Raw genomic sequence first — 19,774 nt, 5'->3', positions numbered from 1 at the left:
TGTATTACAGCCCACATACATCTGTATTACAGCCCACATATATCTGTATTAAAGCCCACATACATCTATATGACAGCCCAAATACATCTGTATTAAAGCCCACATACATCTGTATGACAGCCCACATACATCTGTATTACAGCCCAGATCAATCTGTATAAAAGCCCACATATATCTGTATTAAAGCCCACATACATCGGTATGACAACCCACATACATCTGTATTACAGTCCACATATATCTGTATTACAGCCAACATACATCTGTATTAAAGCCCACATATATCTGTATTAAAGCCCACATACATCGGTATGACAACCCACATACATCTGTATTACAGCCCACATACATCTGTATTACAGCCCTCATATATCTGTATTAAAGCCCACATACATCTGTATTACAGCCCAGATCAATCTTTATAAAAGCCCACATATATCTGTATTAAAGCCCACATATATCTGTATAACAGCCCACATACATCTGGATGACAGCCCACATACATCTGTATTACAGCCCAGATCAATCTTTATAAAAGCCCACATATATCTGTATTAAAGCCCACATATATCTGTATAACAGCCCACATACATCTGTATGACAGCCCACATATATCTGTATTACAGCCCACATATATCTGTATTACAGCCCACATATATCTGTATGACAGCCCAAATACATCTGTATGACAACCCACATATATCTGTATTAAAGCCCACATATATCTGTATAACAGCCCACATACATCTGTATGACAGCCCACATACATCTGTATTACAGCCCAGATCAATCTGTATAAAAGCCCACATATATCTGTATTAAAGCCCACATACATCGGTATGACAACCCACATACATCTGTATTACAGTCCACATATATCTGTATTACAGCCCACATACATCTGTATTAAAGCCCACATATATCTGTATTAAAGCCCACATACATCTGTATGAAAACCCACATTCATATGTATGACAACCCACATACATCTGTATGACAGACCACATACATCTGTATGACAGCCCACATACATCTGTATTACAGCCCAGATCAATCTGAGTGATATCATACCAAGCTGGCGAAACACTCCGAAACTACTGGTAAGTAAGATATTGTTTTTAAGTAGAATATAGTACCTGCTATCTGTGGCTGCTTTTTGTATCTGACCTGAAGCATTGTCACTAAATATGACCTGAAACAGAGGTAATACAACAACAAAATGGATACTGCTCACAACTATTTGGAAGATGTATATTTGATTTACACATTTCTAGGTCATCTTTATGCTATCAATCTCTAGCAACAGTAGCTTGTTGTGAGAAAGTACTGCTCAACAGTTGTAAAAGCGATTTTGTTAAATATTTGTTAAATCTAAAACTTGGATTAAAACTGACTTCATTATAGAATTTTTAAACCATAAACACTAACACAGACACCTTAAGTAGGTAAAAGGTGATGCTTGAAAGTTTCTTTACTAAACAGAATTTTTCAAAATGACTGTAGACTTTGTTCAAAGTCAGGGACATCGATTAAAAGATGTTACCAATGATATAAAGATGTGGACAATGTTATAAAGGTGTGGACAATGTTATAAAGGTTTGTACAATGTTATAAAGGTGTGGACATGTTATAAATGTGTGGACAATGTTATAGAGGTGTGGACAATGTTATAAATGTGTGGACAATGTTATAAAGGTGTGGACAATGGTATAAAGGTGTGGACAATGTTATAAAGGTGCGTATAATGTTATAAAGGTGTGGACAATGATATAAAGGTGTGGACAATGTTATAAAGGTGTGGACAATGTTATAAATGTGTGGACAATGTTATAAAGGTGTGGACAATGTTATAAAGATGTGGACAATGTTATAAAGGTGTGGCCAATGTTATAACTTGTAATGGTGTGGACAATGTTATAAAGGTGTGGACATGTTATAAATGTGTGGACAATGTTATAAAGGTGTGGAGAATGTTATAAAGGTGTGGACAATGTTATAGAGGTGTGACCAATGTTATAGAGGTGTGGGCAATGTTATAAAGGTGTGGACAATGTTATAAAGGTGTGGATAATGTCATAAAGGTGTGGACAATGTTATGAAGGTGTGGACAATGTTATAAAGGTGTGACCAATGTTATAGAGGTGTGACAAATGTTATAGAGGTGTGGACAATGTTATAAAGGTGTGGATAATGTTATAAAGGTGTTGACAATGTTTTAAATATGTGGACAATGTCATAAAGGTGTGGACAATGTTATGAAGGTGTGGACAATGTTATAAAGGTGTGGACAATGTTATAAAGGTGTGGACAATGTTATAGAGGTGTGGACAATGTTATAAAGGTGTGGACGATGCTATAAAGGTGTGGATGATGTTATAAAGGTGTGGACAATGTTATAAAGGTGTGGACAATGTTATAAAGGTGCGGATAATGTTATAAAGATGGGGACGATGTTATAAAGGTGTGGACAATGTTATAAAGGTGTGGACAATGTTATAAAGATGTGGCCAATGTTATAAAGATGTGGACAATGTTATAAAGGTGTTGACAATGTTTTAAATATGTGGACAATGTCATAAAGGTGTGGACAATGTTATGAAGGAGTGGACAATGTTATAAAGGTGTGGATAATGTTATAAAGGTGTTGACAATGTTATAAAGGTGTGGACAATGTTATAAAGGTGTGAACAATGTTATAAAGGTGTGGACAATGTTATGAAGATGTGGACAATGTTATAAAGGTGTTGACAATGTTATAAAGGTGTGGACAATGTTATAAATGTGTGGACAATGTTATAAACGTGTGGACAATGTTATAAAGGTGTTAACAATGTTATAAAGGTGTGGACAATAAAGGTGTGGACAATGTTATAAATGTGTGGACAATGTTATAAAGGTGTGGACAATGTTATAAAGGTATCAAGGTGTGGACAATATTTTGAAGGTGTGGACAATGTTATAAAGGTGTGGACAATGTTATAAAGGTGTGAACAATGTTATAAAGGTGTGGACAATGTTATAAAGATGTGGACAATGTTATAAAGGTGTGGACAATAAAGGTGTGGACAATGTTATAAAGGTGTGGACAATGTTATAAATGTGTGGACAATGTTATAAATGTGTGGACAATGTTATAAAGGTGTGGACAATGTTGTAAATGTGTGGACAATGTTATAAAGGTGTCAAGGTGTGGACAATGTTATAAAGGTGTGGACAATGTTATAAAGGTATCAAGGTGTGGACAATGTTATAAAGGTGTGGATAATGTTATAAAGGTGTGGACAATGTTATAAAGGTGTGGCCAATTCTATAAAGGTGTGGCCAATGTTATAAAGATGTGGACAATGTTATAAAGGTGTGGACAATGTTATAAATGTGTGGATAATGTTATAAAGGTGTGGACAATGTTATAAAGGAGTGGACAATGCTATAAAGATGTGGACAATGTTATAAAGGTGTGGACAATAAAGGTGTGGACAATGTTATAAAGGTGTGGATAATGTTATAAAGGTGTGGATAATGTTATAAAGGTGTGGACAATGTTATAAAGGTGGGGATAATGTTATAAAGGTGTGGACAATGTTATAAAGGTGTTGACAATGTTATAAAGGTGTGGATAATGTTATAAAGGTGTGGCCAATGTTATAAAGGTGTGGACAATGTTATAAAGGTGTGGACAATGCTATAAAGATGTGGACAATGTTATTAAGGTATGGACAATATCTGTTATTTTCATGGAAAGTTCTTAATTCATGGAACATAAAACTGGATTTCCAGGTCATTGAATTTCTTATGTGGAAATATGAAATAGCTTTACTGCTGTGTTTTCTCAACAACATTTCCATATCTGTGGCCCTGGGGCTCTTGAGCCATCCATCTCTTTATTATTGTAGACAATCAATCTTTACAAGTTTTTAAATAGGTAATTGGTGAGGTATTTTACATTGAATGAAATATACAGATATTTAACTTTACAAAAATGTATACTTGTCTTTTGGTAGATTTTAATATGTGATGGCGGATTGATATGGGGTCAAATGTCAGGGGTGTTCCCATCCCACTTCACCGGTTTGGCTTGTAAACTTCCGGTTGTCAAAAGCAGACGCCTGTAACGCTCTAATATGCCACTAAACTTGCCAGAAAATTACTTTTGAAGCCTTAGTCAGGTATGCATCTGTGAATCTAGACAGTTGTCACTGGTGCTGAATTTCAAATACTAACGCTATTACCTCAAAAGCTAAAACCCCTGTCACAATAGGGCCACGTTCCCAATGCGTCTAAGTAAAATCCAGAACACCGATCTGCGCACAGTGGAATCGCAAGGATTGCCACGGCAACGCAGTGACATCGCCAGTGAACGCAGTTAGCGTGTCCAAAAAAGCCGTCGCTCTGCGTTCTGATAAGAGCGCAGTGGGAACGCCGTGAGGTCGCCGTAGAAACGCAGTTAGGTTTCCTACAACGCCACATGATCACCATGGGCGCTCACAGAGGTCGCAGTGCAAACGCAATGGTTATCGGTGGCGCTTGCACGGCAATCGTATGGCGTTCTCTGAGATGACACTGTGTCTCTACCACGCTTATACGGCGTCGTGACAACTCGATGCACGCAGTGGAAGCGCCATGAGAGCGCAGACAATCGCCTACTAGAACTCTGTAGGAACGCAGTAGAACGCCATGCAGCTCCGTAGAAACGTCAAGGTCGCCGTGAGAACGCCGTGACATCAACATCTTCATGAAAAATATCAATTTTTCCTGCAATCTCACAGCACTCTGGGAAATTTAACAATGCCGTGCAATCGCAGTGGCAACGTGGCTAGGTGTGACAGGGCCCTTAGTAACATATAGTAAATTATTTAGTTATGTAAGTCCTGACAAGCCTTCTGGTCCTGATAGTTGTCATGGTAGGCAAACCATCTTTATCTAAATACAGGTTGTTTTTTTTGAGCTGGTCAGCTCCACCTGCCTCAAATAAAAAAATTACTGGGTTTGATATAGTGTCATTAGCTATAATTACTCCAATTCTATCCAATGGGACACGCTGCTATATATCTCACAACAGCATGCTTTAATGTGACTGCCTACTAGCGACAATAGTATGACCGAACAAGGGTATAAGGCATACTTTGCAGATTTATGCAAAGGCCAAAGCACACATTTCATTCAGTATATATATACATGTACTTTATAAACCCCCAAAATAATCTTGTTTATTCACTACAATATTGAGGCACTAACTTAAAGTAGTTTTTGACAAGCTATTAATATGAAGACATTTAGTGTAATTTAGAGTAATTTCAGTCATTTTATACAATATAGTTACTGATCAAGTAATTACACTACAGTAATGTGTACTGTTAATGAGATATTTAGGAGTAAGAAACTGAACAAATGTTCACATATATTTATTGCTTACCGTTCCATGTCCGTTAGCTTCGAAGTAGACACCGATGTCAAACTCGAGTGCGCGGTGGTGGAGGTGCTTCACACCCGTCGCTGCACAAGCCACCGGCACTTTCTGTGTATCAAAGAGCACGATTAATGTAAACAACATTTAGCACTTTCTGTGTATCAAAGAGCACAATTAATGTAAACAACATTTAGCACTTTCTGTGTATCAAAGAGAACGATTAATGTAAGCAAAATTTAGCACTTTCTGTGTATCAAAGAGCACGATGAATGTAAGAAACATTTAGCAATTTCTGTGTATCAAAGAGCATGATTAATGTAAGCAGCATTTAGCACTTTCTGTGTATCTAAGAGAACGATTAATGTAAGCAACATTTAGCACTTTCTGTGTATCAAAGAGCACGATTAATGTAAGCAACATTTAGCACTTTCTGTGTATCAAAGAGCACGATGAATGTAAAAACATTTAGCAATTTCTGTGTATCAAAGAGAACGATTAATGTAAGCAGCATTTAGCACTTTCTGTGTATCAAAGAGAACGAATAATGTAAGCAACATTTAGCACTTTCTGTGTATCAAAGAGAACGATTAATGTAAGCAACATTTAGCAATTTCTGTGTATCAAAGAGCACGATTAATGTAAGAAACATTTAGCAATTTCTGTGTATCAAAGAGCACAATTAATGTAAGCAGCATTAAGCACTTTCTGAAGTCAAATGAAGTTTTCCCTGAATTTTGAGGGGGTCAGAACATATGACAAATTTAAACAAAACTATTGATATTTTAACAAATTTAAGGCCCCCATGTGGATCAAGATTATTAATCTGGTTTCTCATACTTTATTTTAAACATGAAATTGATCTTGATGACCTTGAAGAGGGTCACGGTAATCCATCAGAACAAACTTGATCATTTTAGAAAGATCTGTCCAGTAGTTCTTAAGAAATAATGATAATAGTTAAAACTAAATAGGGATGATTTGAACAAGCAACCTAGCCATCAAAAAATATCTAGGGAGAGGTTTACGAGATATAAGATTGGATACATGCGTAGAAACAATCAATAAGTATCCAGGGGATACATACGTAGAAACCGTCAATACTTATCCAGGGGATACATACGTAGAAACAGTAAATAAGTATCCAGGGGATACATACGTAGAAACAATCAATAGGTATCCAGGGGGATACATACGTAGAAACAGTCAATAAGTATCCAGGGGGATACATACATAGAAACAATCAATCAGTATCCACGGGATACATATACGTAGAAACAGTCAATAAGTATCCAGGGGATACATACGTAGTAACAATCAATAAGTATCCAGGGGAGACATACGTAGAAACAATCAGTAAGTATCCAGGGGATACATATATGTAGAAACATTCAATAAGTATCCAGGGGATACATCCGTAGAAACAAACAATAAGTATCCAGAGGATACATACGTAGAAACAGTTAATACGTATCCAGGGGGATACATACCTACAAACAGTCAATAAGTATCCAGGTGATACATACGTAGAAACAATCACTAAGTATCCAGGGGATACATAAGTAGAAACAATCAATAAGTATCCATGGGGATACATACGTAGAAACAGCCAATAAGTATCCAGGGGATACATACGTAGAAACAATCAATAAGTATCCAGGGGATACATATATGTAGAAACAGTCAATAAGTATCCAGGGGATACATACGTAGAAACAATCAGTAAGTATCCAGGGGATACATACGTAGAAACAGTCAATAAGTATCCAGGGGATACATACATAGAAACAATCAATAAGTATCCAGGGGGATACATACGTAGAATCAATCAATAAGTATCCAGGGGGATACATACATAGAAACAATCAATAAGTATCCAGGGGGATACATACGTAGAAACAATCAATAAGTATCCTGGGGATACATACGTAGAAACAATCAATATGTATCCAGGGGATACATACGTAGAAACAATCAATAAGTATCCAGGGGGATACATATGTTTTATGAAGAAATTGAAACATTGACCATCGCCACCTCATAATGACATTACACTAATTAAGATAATTCCATTTGAACAAGCACCATAACCCTTCAACTCAGCATGATTCCAGTCAAATAGCATGATGATAGGTCACATTGTATTGAGACAGTCAGATAAAAATATATAAGACCCCTCAGGCCTGAAAAATTGGTCTATTAAATATAAGTCATTCGTTTGAACAGATTCAATAGCCTGTTATCCCAGCATCCTACAAGATGTAATTGAGAAGTCGTTTATAGTTACAGACCAAATCACAGGACCTTACATATGTTGGTTATACAGAAAAAATTGTTGAAGTTTTTAACACCTTTGATTCCTGTGACCTTAAAAACAGGTCAACATCATTCAATCGAACAAGCAAGAACTCCTCCAATCAAGGTTTTTTCCAATACTTGTGAAAAACATGATGTTTTGTAACGTTTGTGAAATGTATTATACAATATTAAAGGAGACATTTCAGTCATGTACCAGTGTCTTAGTGATGTATTCAGTCGAGCTACCATTAGCGTAGGCTGTCTGGACGAGGCCCAGGTTCAGTGACAGACCTGATCTGGTCATAAGCTCCTGTAGGTAGCCTGCCACCTGGTGGATGAAATAATGACCAATTAGCATGAGAATGAATTCACTACAAGAGAATATGAGTACAAGAATCAAGAACACAAGTGTTAAATGTATAAAACCACAGTAATCAACATTCCTCTGGTGGGTTTGTTTAGCTACATTGTTAGACAAAGTTTTGATCAACAAAAAAATGTTAACCTGTATTTGTGCTTCACTTTCGAACATCCTCATTTTTTGTTGTTTAAACTTTTTTTAAGCACCTCAAAGCTTTAACTTTGCAGTGCCATAATGTCAGGATACTACACAACATAATATGTCATCCACAGGGCTCTCAATAGGATGGCAAAACATGATGCCCAGGGGGCTTTTATATTGGGCCTAAGTCCCAAGGGGTGGGGCCTTACCCAGGCACCATACAGTCCTAGTAGTGTGAATTTATTCTCCTCTTCATTATCAGCAATTGCATTATAATGGTTATTGGGTGGGGATCTCACCTGGTATGATGTTATAACCAGGAACAATTTATTTATGTATTGTATTGCAAGGAGGTATTTTTCTCTTATGCCCAGTATGTAATTATGCAGTTGTCCATTGGGGATTTGATCATTTTAAGTAGTGCAACAGTACACCAAAATTCCCTTTGATGGGGCCCCAACACTCCAGTCTGAGGGGCCACATTTATGTTCATGCATACAAAATATGATCACAATATTGTCCTAGTGATCATACAAAACACATTTAGTACATCACATGATAATTTCTAGGATAGCTATTGGATAACTACCCTTGTTCTATTTGGTATAGTTAGCATCCGCCCTTGACAACGGAAACTATACCTGGAGACGGGCACTATACTTTTTTTTTTGACCGCTGAGGCTGCGGGAAAAGTAGCGTGACTCTACGACCCTTCTTCTAGGGAGCGCTGTATATATTCTACTTTCACTTCATTGTTGTCGTCTGCCAAAATGGCTTCGAATTTCGGGACCAGGAATGCCGATTGTTTCGGCGAGGCTCAGCAATGCATTAAGACGAAGCAGACGACACCATTTGACATCGCAGTCCTTAAAGACTTCCTACTGGAAAGGGGAACCGTATGTGACCTAGCGGTGATTCAATCCAGTGAATTGAATTCCCAACAAAAAAGGAGAGATCTACTCAAACAATTATCTTATTGACATTTGTTGTTAATTATTAAATATGTTACTTTTTATTGTCAAATGACAGTCATATGATGTACTAAATCTATTATGACCCTTTCCCTCAGGACCAGTTCTCTTATAGTGTTGCCTGGAGAGGTATAGTGCCTGTCCAGACAACACTATAACAGAACAGTTCCCTCGGGAAAGGGCCATAATAGAATAATAGTTAACATAAATATGGCTCTTTCAGATGAGTGGATTTTGTCATAAACCTCAGGGGCTCAGGAAGGGGGGGGGGGACACACCTTTGAAGTCCCTTTAGCCCAAGGCTGATCTGAACCAAATTTGGTTAAAATGCCTTACTGCTACTGAAGAAATAAAATTTTGTGTGTATTAATATAACCATGTATATTCATGAGACATGGAGTCCCATTGGTCCACGGATGCTCAAGATCGATTTTAATTACAATTCCTCCCTCAGTACTAGTACTGAAGGACTCAGTAGGAGTACAAAGAGTTCTCTACTCCCTACTCACCAGGGTCGCTATCTTATCACCATCCAACAAGTGAAACTTTCCATCTACGATTAAAATAAAAAGTCCCTTATACAAACATGTCAGTTCAATGTTGTATATTAGAGTAGAAATCAGTTTTCAATCAGTATTAACACAGTGGATGAAACTATTCACATGTAATGATCACTTGCTATTTGATTATCGCATTGTAAGTAATGATCACGAGGTGTTAAATGATAACTCGTTATCCACTCAAATCACTTGATGATCGAACAACACTTTCTTATCACAAATGTTCAGTGATTCAATAAGACTAACAACTGTTTTACTTTATCACAAATGTTTCGTGTTTCAATAAAATTAACAACTGTTTTACTTTATCACAAATGTTCAGTGTTTCAATAATAGTAACAACTGTTTTACCTTATCACAAATGTTCCGTGTTTCAATAAGAGTAACAACTGTTTTACTTTTATCACAAATGTTCAGTGTTTCAATAAGAGGAACAACTGTTTTACTTTATCACAAATGTTCAGTGTTTCAATAAGACTAACAACTGTTTTCCTTTATCACAAATGTTTAGTGTTTCAATAAGAGTAACAACTGTTTTACTTTTATCACAAATGTTCAGTGTTTCAATAAGACTAACAACTGTTTTACTTTATCACAAATGTTTAGTGTTTCAATAAGATTAACAACTGTTTTACTTTATCACAAATGTTAAGTGTTTCAATAAGATTAACAACTGTTCAATGTTTCAATAAGATTAACAACTGTTTTACTTTATCACAAATGTTAAGTGTTTCAATAAGATTAACAACTGTTCAATGTTTCAATAAGATTAACAACTGGTCAATGTTTCAAAAAGATTAACAACTGTTCAATGTTTCAATAAGATTGACAACTGTTTTACTTTATCACAAATGTTCAGTGTTTCAATAAGAGTAACAACTGTTTTACTTTATCACAAATGTTTAGTGTTTCAATAAGAGTAACAACTGTTTTACTTTATCACACATGTTCAGTGTTTCAATAAGAGTAACAACTGTTTTACTTTTATCACAAATGTTCAGTGTTTCAATAAGACTAACAACTGTTTTACTTTATCACAAATGTTTAGTGTTTCAATAAGATTAACAACTGTTTTACTTTATCACAAATGTTCAATGTTTCAATAATATTAACAACTGTTTTACTTTATCACAAATGTTCAGTGTTTCAATAAGATTAACAACTGTTTATCACAAATGTTCAGTGTTTCAATAAGATTAACAACTGTTTTACTTTATCACAAATGTTCAGTGTTTCAATAAGAGTAACAACTGTTTTACTTTTTGGATAGTTAATGATATTTCTCTCATTCTATCTACAATTCAAGTATGTGATTGAATCACACTACTTCTTTATCACGTCACCTTGATCATTCCACCTTGATCATGTCACATGAACTGTCATGACTTTTACAGAAACGAATCATGCATCAAAATTTCACGATATTTCTATTTCACAATATTTTCTATTTCTTGATCCATGCACTTGAGAGAGCTAGGAACTGATGTCTATACCTTGGTCTGTGTAGAAATACACTATTCTGTCAGCATCCCCATCAAAGGAGGCACATCGGGAGTCACACTGGAGACTCATCCCATCAGGAGGTCTTTGGTTGACCTTAACAAAATCTGCCCCACACTAGGAATCAAAAAACAACAAACTCTTGATATCAGACTTAACAAAGATAGTTAAATTGATCATCTAAATCAGATTTCATGAAAGTGGGTCAAGGTCAAAGTTTCTAACAAACTCTTCATCATAGCTTGCAATTGGCTAAACATAATACTCCCCACACTTCAAGTTAAGTCTCCATATTTTATGAGAAACTAGACATTTTTCTACATTTTTTTCCATTGGAAAAATGTAGAGAAAGTGCAGATGATCCTTGCTATAAACCTAAAGAGGTATTTATTAGTTAAAAGTGAGTTTCATATACCATGTATCCTCACTGCTGCAACTGCACCCGTTTATCCTGTATACAAAATACCCCATCTCATCAACTGAAAGCTGATACATTAAATTCAAAGGAAGCTTAAGTGATCCCAATAATCCTGTACAGAAAAAATAATCTCGTCTCATCAAAACCCGACACATCAGAGGATACAATAAATTCAAATGACCTGTCTACAATGTACATTTAATTGTTCACTTTATGCACTTACTTGATGATTCAGCTTCCCAGTTGACCCATCGTTGCAAATATCAATACTAAGATAGTCACTGATGTACGGCGAGAGCTGACGTGCTTTCTGGGCCCCTACACCATTGGCTCCATCCAATTTGAGAGTGAGTTTGTATGCACTGTCTCCCTTCTGTCCCATCTACAGCAGAGAAATAGAATCTTATACTGTTTGTTGTCATGTTTCCTTAAAGTTGAGCTTCGACAATCCACTAACTTATTTCCAGCAAAAGTGGCAGTATTGTGAGAGCTTTATATATAACAGTTTGTATAGAACAAGGATCCCATCACCCACCATTATAATCTTATCATAATTTCTATGATTAATGGTTTCTTTCATTTGTTGAATTAATTATCTTGTCATTAGAAAATGCATCTCATGGTAACTTTTTATCAATCTTGTGATCATACCGCTGCATTTGACGTTGACCTTTTAATGTCTGATTGCTGCATTGTTTGACCTATTTTATTATTTTAGTAATGAAAACCAAATAGAAGAGATTTCTGATTGTTGAAGAAATAACAGACTTCAACTGGTAAATTCAAGATGTCTGCCTGATAGCTATCTTTTTTTTTATTAGTCTCAAATGAAACAAGCACATCTAAAGATCAGGGGAAACCTACTATTGAAAATGTAAGAAAGACCTAACAAGTAGTTGTTGGGAAACAACATTAGCAAGAATTGTTTAAGGAAAAGCAATTGACAGAATATACAATATTCTGCACACATCATGTGTGCAGAATATTGTATATTCTGTCGTGACGATGGTGGTGCTGTAAATATTACAGCTTATTGACTACCTGTTGTCGTAGTTTACAAAATGCTGTGGACAACTTTTGGAAATAGCCTTCCTCTGTAGCTACACCATACAGGCCATTACTGTTAGTACATCGCACCATGTAGTGGAGCTGTGGAGTTGTCAGCAGACCTGAAAAAACAGCATCACAACATACAGTACAACAGTCAAACAGCATCACAACATACAGTACAACAGTCAAACAACAGTACAACAGTCAAACAACAGTCCAACAGTCACACAACATCACAACATACAGTACAACAGTCAAACAGCATCACAACATACAGTACAACAGTCACACAACATCACAACATATAGTACAACAGTCAAACAACAGAACAACAGTCACACAACATCACAACATACAGTACAACAGTCAAACATCATCACAACATATAGTACAACAGTCAAACAACATCACAACACATAGTACAACAGTCAAACAACAGTCACACAACATCACAACATACAGTACAACAGTCACACAACATCACAACATACAGTACAACAGTCACACAACATCACAACATATAGTACAACAGTCACACAACATCACAACATATAGTACAACAGTCACACAACATCACAACATACAGTACAACAGTCACACAACATCACAACATACAGTACAACAGTCACACAACATCACAACATATAGTACAACAGTCACACAACATCACAACATATAGTACAACAGTCACACAACATCACAACATACAGTACAACAGTCACACAACATCACAACATACAGTACAACAGTCACACAACATCACAACATATAGTACAACAGTCACACAACATCACAACATACAGTACAACAGTCACACAACATCACAACATACAGTACAACAGTCACACAACATCACAACATATAGTACAACAGTCACACAACATCACAACATACAGTACAACAGTCACACAACATCACAACATACAGTACAACAGTCACACAACATCACAACATACAGTACAACAGTCACACAACATCACAACATACAGTACAACAGTCACACAACATCACAACATACAGTACAACAGTCACACAACATCACAACATACAGTACAACAGTCACACAACATCACAACATACAGTACAACAGTCACACAACATCACAACATACAGTACAACAGTCACACAACATCACAACATACAGTACAACAGTCAAACAGCATCACAACATACAGTACAACAGTCACACAACATCACAACATACAGTACAACAGTCAAACAGCATCACAACATACAGTACAACAGTCACACAACATCACAACATATAGTACAACAGTCAAACAACATCACAACATACAGTACAACAGTCACACAACATCACAACATACAGTACAACAGTCAAACAACATCACAACATACAGTACAACAGTCACACAACATCACAACATACAGTACAACAGTCAAACAACATCACAACATACAGTACAACAGTCAAACAACATCACAACATACAGTACAACAGTCACACAACATCACAACATACAGTACAACAGTCAAACAACATCACAACATACAGTACAACAGTCAAACAACATCACAACATACAGTACAACAGTCACACAACATCACAACATACAGTACAACAGTCAAACAACATCACAACATACAGTACAACAGTCAAACAACATCACAACATACAGTACAACAGTCACACAACATCACAACATACAGTACAACAGTCAAACAACATCACAACATACAGTACAACAGTCAAACAACATCACAACATACAGTACAACAGTCACACAACATCACAACATACAGTACAACAGTCAAACAACATCACAACATACAGTACAACAGTCACACAACATCACAACATACAGTACAACAGTCAAACAACATCACAACATACAGTACAACAGTCACACAACATCACAACATACAGTACAACAGTCAAACAACATCACAACATACAGTACAACAGTCACACAACATCACAACATACAGTACAACAGTCAAACAACATCACAACATACAGTACAACAGTCACACAACATCACAACATACAGTACAACAGTCAAACAACATCACAACATACAGTACAACAGTCACACAACATCACAACATACAGTACAACAGTCAAACAACATCACAACATACAGTACAACAGTCACACAACATCACAACATACAGTACAACAGTCAAACAACATCACAACATACAGTACAACAGTCACACAACATCACAACATACAGTACAACAGTCAAACAACATCACAACATACAGTACAACAGTCAAACAACATCACAACATACAGTACAACAGTCACACAACATCACAACATACAGTACAACAGTCAAACAACATCACAACATACAGTACAACAGTCAAACAACATCACAACATACAGTACAACAGTCACACAACATCACAACATACAGTACAACAGTCAAACAACATCACAACATACAGTACAACAGTCAAACAACATCACAACATACAGTACAACAGTCACACAACATCACAACATACAGTACAACAGTCAAACAACATCACAACATACAGTACAACAGTCAAACAACATCACAACATACAGTACAACAGTCACACAACATCACAACATACAGTACAACAGTCAAACAACATCACAACATACAGTACAACAGTCACACAACATCACAACATACAGTACAACAGTCAAACAACATCACAACATACAGTACAACAGTCACACAACATCACAACATACAGTACAACAGTCAAACAACATCACAACATACAGTACAACAGTCAAACAACATCACAACATACAGTACAACAGTCACACAACATCACAACATACAGTACAACAGTCAAACAACATCACAACATACAGTACAACAGTCAAACAACATCACAACATACAGTACAACAGTCACACAACATCACAACATACAGTACAACAGTCAAACAACATCACAACATACAGTACAACAGTCAAACAACATCACAACATACAGTACAACAGTCACACAACATCACAACATACAGTACAACAGTCAAACAACATCACAACATACAGTACAACAGTCAAACAACATCACAACATACAGTACAACAGTCACACAACATCACAACATACAGTACAACAGTCAAACAACATCACAACATACAGTACAACAGTCAAACAACATCACAACATATAGTACAACAGTCAAACAACATACAGTACAACAGTCAAACAAAATACAGTTCAATAGTCAAACAACATCACAACATACAGTACAACAATCAAACAACATTACAACTACTGATACAGTCAGGAAGATCAACCATCACAAAAACGGTACAACAAAAACAACAATCAAACAACATCACTGGTACTGGTCAATAGGCTTGCAACAAATACAACAAAAAGTTCAACAGATACAAACTTGGTGCAAATATACGAGGAAATGGATAGAAAACTCAATGATGTGTCAGCATCAGCTCTCACGTGCTAACGACTGCATTTCTCGATGGATAATAATTCAGCCATGAAGTCTATAAGGCGATGACAAAGTTTTTCTAATAATAGTGACCTTTACCTTTAACGTAGTAATCTGAAACGCAAACCTGTTCAAGTTATCGTTATACCAAACACTTGTATCAAGTTTCATGAAATTCCATTTCTTAAAAAAGTAACATTGACCTTGACTTTAACATAAAAACCTGAAGCGTGAAATTGTTGAAGACATTGCCATACCAAACACTTGTATGAAGTTTCATGAAATTCCATTGAGAAATGAAGTCACTAGAGCGATGACAAAGAGTGTAACATGTACAGGCTGAATCCTATATCCCCTCAAACTTTCGTAGCAAGGGGATATAAGTATTGTTACATAAGAAATATTACCAAAATCTGTACACAAGCCCCCAGCTGCCTGCACTCCACACTGCAAAGCCTCTGACAGTCTCCGGCTACTCCCTCTGATGAACAAAGAATTTGTTAAAGAAATAACATGAGCAATGTAATGAGACAATTATTGTATTTATCTCTTCATGCAAGCAGGTATAGAGCTAGGAAGAAAGTCTCCAGGGGCAGGGCAAGACACAGGGGCAATCCTGGATGAATGAATTTATATAATTCTTCAAGTTTAGCAAATTTATACATGTATAACGTTATTTAATCTCAATCATTCCTACATTATAAGTCAGAGACTAAGTCCTTAAGGGATGGTGCAGGTTCCTATGACCTTGAATATGTCAAGGTTATTTCTTTTAGCACCCTTTAATGCACTCAATGCAGCAAGCTTAAAAAAAGGCCAAGAGGGTCTGTATTGATCAATTGAATATTTAATCAATCATATCAAATTATCTTATTAAAACCAGTGTTGCAAATTATTTTTTTCATTTTTGGCCTAATATAATAAAATTTAGGGTCCCAAAGATGTAAATCTCAAGCTATTCCTTGTTAATGACTATGGAATAAGTCTGCAGGGGTAGGGCCAGATCCCAGGGATAATCTTGGTAACAAGTGCTTGTTTTTTCATGCCAAGCAATATCTTGTTATTTGAAGGAGATTTAGATGTTTCCAAGTTATGCCCCAATTCAAGGACTAAGGAAAAGATTTTCATTACTCTTCCTAACATATCCAGGTATCATAACATACAACATAACATATAACATAACATATATCATAACATAAATCATAACATATATCATAACATATATCATATACATCATAACACACATCATAACATACAGTTGTGGGATCGCACAACGTTACACGATGTGCGGTGTGCGCACGATGTGTGCACAGTGTGTGAACGGTGTGTGCACGATGGCGAATGATAAAAAGCTGGACGATCATTGCTTGCGCACATATGTGCGCACGATGGACGGACGTTGTGCGATAACAATCGTGGTTGGTGTAAATTGAGAAATGCCTTAACAAATTATACGGTTTTGTGTTTAAACATATAAACTTGATGTTTACGTATGTTTCTATATTCTAGCAACATCTATAAACTTATATAATTATCTTTCTGTCTATACATTCTTATATTTAGAAATTGTGTTTTCTGTGTTTTTAAACAAACTTAATCGTCACATGTAAAATTACAACACAATCCCGTATACAGGTAAACATAACCACTCTGTACATGTACCTGGACCGTAGTTTTCTACTCGCCTGGGGCACTTACGTAACTCGTCGGGTAAGGCAGGGGGTGTGAAATCCAGGTGAAGGGGAGCCATAGGCAAACGAATGCAACTAACAAATACTATTCATTACGGTCCGGTATCGCGTATCAGCTCTGTGTGTCAGGCACTGGTCAGGTAAAACTCCGGACACTCATAAAATTGTTATTTACCTGTTCTGTTACCTTGGAGCCAAACCCATTCTTGACAGCCTTACGGTCGCTGTAATACTGTGTAACACGCATTGTGAAATTGTGTAATCTTGATTATTGTGATGAGAAATTACAGATATATACACAGTGTACATTATCGTATACAAGCTTTCCGTATTTTTGTCATTCCGTAATTTTGATCTTCAAATGATACCAAATCGCACAGTTGTGCGGAGAGAATCGCACAACGGGGCGAACGATTGCTAAATCGCACAGTTGTGCGCTCCATGTGTGGACGATGTGCGGACGGTGTGGAAACGATGTATGCACGGTGTGCGCACGCTATTTTTGGTGCGTTGTGCGGTCCCACAACTGTATATCATAACATACATCATACCATATATCATAACATATATCATAACATATATCATATACATCATAACATACATCATAACATATATCATAACATAAATCATATACATCATAACATACAGCATAACATATATCATAAACATCATAACATATATCATATACATCATAACATATATCATAACATATATCATAACATACATCATAACATACATCATAACATATATCATAACATATATCATAACATATATCATATACATCATAACATACATCATAACATATATCATAACATATATCATCACATATATCATAACATACATCATAATATATATCATAACATACATCATAATATATATCATAACATACATCATAATATATATATCATAACATATATATTATAACATACATCATAACATACATCATAACATATATCGTAACATATATCATAACATATATTTTATATACATCATAACATACATCATAACATATATCATAATATACATCATATACATCATAACATACATCATAACATATATATTATAACATACATCATAACATATATCATAACATACATCATATACATCATAACATACATCATAACATATATTATAACATACATCATAACATATATCATAACATATATCATATTCATCATAACATATATCATAGCATACATCATATCATATATCATAACATATATATTATAACATACATCATAACATATATCATAACATACATCATAATATATATCATAACATACATCATAACATACATCATATCATATATATTATAACATACATCATAACATACATCATATACATCATAACATACATCATAACATACATCATAATATATCATAACATAAATCATAACATATATCATAACATACATCATAACATATATCATATACATCATAACATATATCATAGCATACATCATAACATATATCATAACATATATATTATAACATACATCATAACATATATCATATACATCATAACATATATCATAACATATATCATAACATACATCATAACATACATCATATCATATATATTATAACATACATCATAACATATATCATATACATCATAACATTCAGTATAACATATATCATAACATCCATCATAACATACATCATAACAAAATCATAACATATCCAGGTATCATAACATATCACATAACATATATATTATAACATACATCATAACATATATCATAGCATACATCATAACATACATCATAACATACATCATAACATATCCAGGTATCATAACATATCACATAACATATATATTATAACATACATCATAACATATATCATAACATACATCATAACATACATCATAACAAAATCATAACATATCCAGGTATCATAACATATAACATAACATATATATTATAACATACATCATAACATACATCATAACATATATCATAACATATA

The 19,774-nt window shown here is 35.2% G+C and overlaps 1 protein-coding gene across 4 annotated transcripts in view; it reads right to left on the bottom strand.

The window, feature by feature from the left end:
* The window catches only part of LOC110460506 (phosphoacetylglucosamine mutase-like), a 50,938-nt gene that overhangs the window by 10,841 nt on the left and 20,323 nt on the right, over positions 1-19,774 (bottom strand). For all 4 annotated transcript variants that reach the window (XM_021513449.1, XM_021513448.1, XM_021513447.1 and 1 more), the window contains exons 5-12: positions 16,521-16,594; positions 12,695-12,822; positions 11,877-12,035; positions 11,229-11,352; positions 9,685-9,728; positions 7,917-8,030; positions 5,414-5,515; positions 1,137-1,192 (exon numbers count right to left, since the gene is read on the bottom strand). In XM_021513449.1, the coding sequence (XP_021369124.1) occupies positions 1,137-1,192; positions 5,414-5,515; positions 7,917-8,030; positions 9,685-9,728; positions 11,229-11,352; positions 11,877-12,035; positions 12,695-12,822; positions 16,521-16,594 (801 nt within the window). The remainder of the gene's footprint in view (positions 1-1,136; positions 1,193-5,413; positions 5,516-7,916; positions 8,031-9,684; positions 9,729-11,228; positions 11,353-11,876; positions 12,036-12,694; positions 12,823-16,520; positions 16,595-19,774) is intronic.

The sequence above is a fragment of the Mizuhopecten yessoensis genome, unplaced genomic scaffold, assembly GCF_002113885.1.
Source record: "Mizuhopecten yessoensis strain PY_sf001 unplaced genomic scaffold, ASM211388v2 scaffold10413, whole genome shotgun sequence".
Taxonomy (NCBI): Eukaryota; Metazoa; Mollusca; class Bivalvia; order Pectinida; family Pectinidae; genus Mizuhopecten; species Mizuhopecten yessoensis.
Note: the sequence above shows the minus strand (reverse complement) of the source record. Positions and strands in the feature narration are given on the sequence as shown.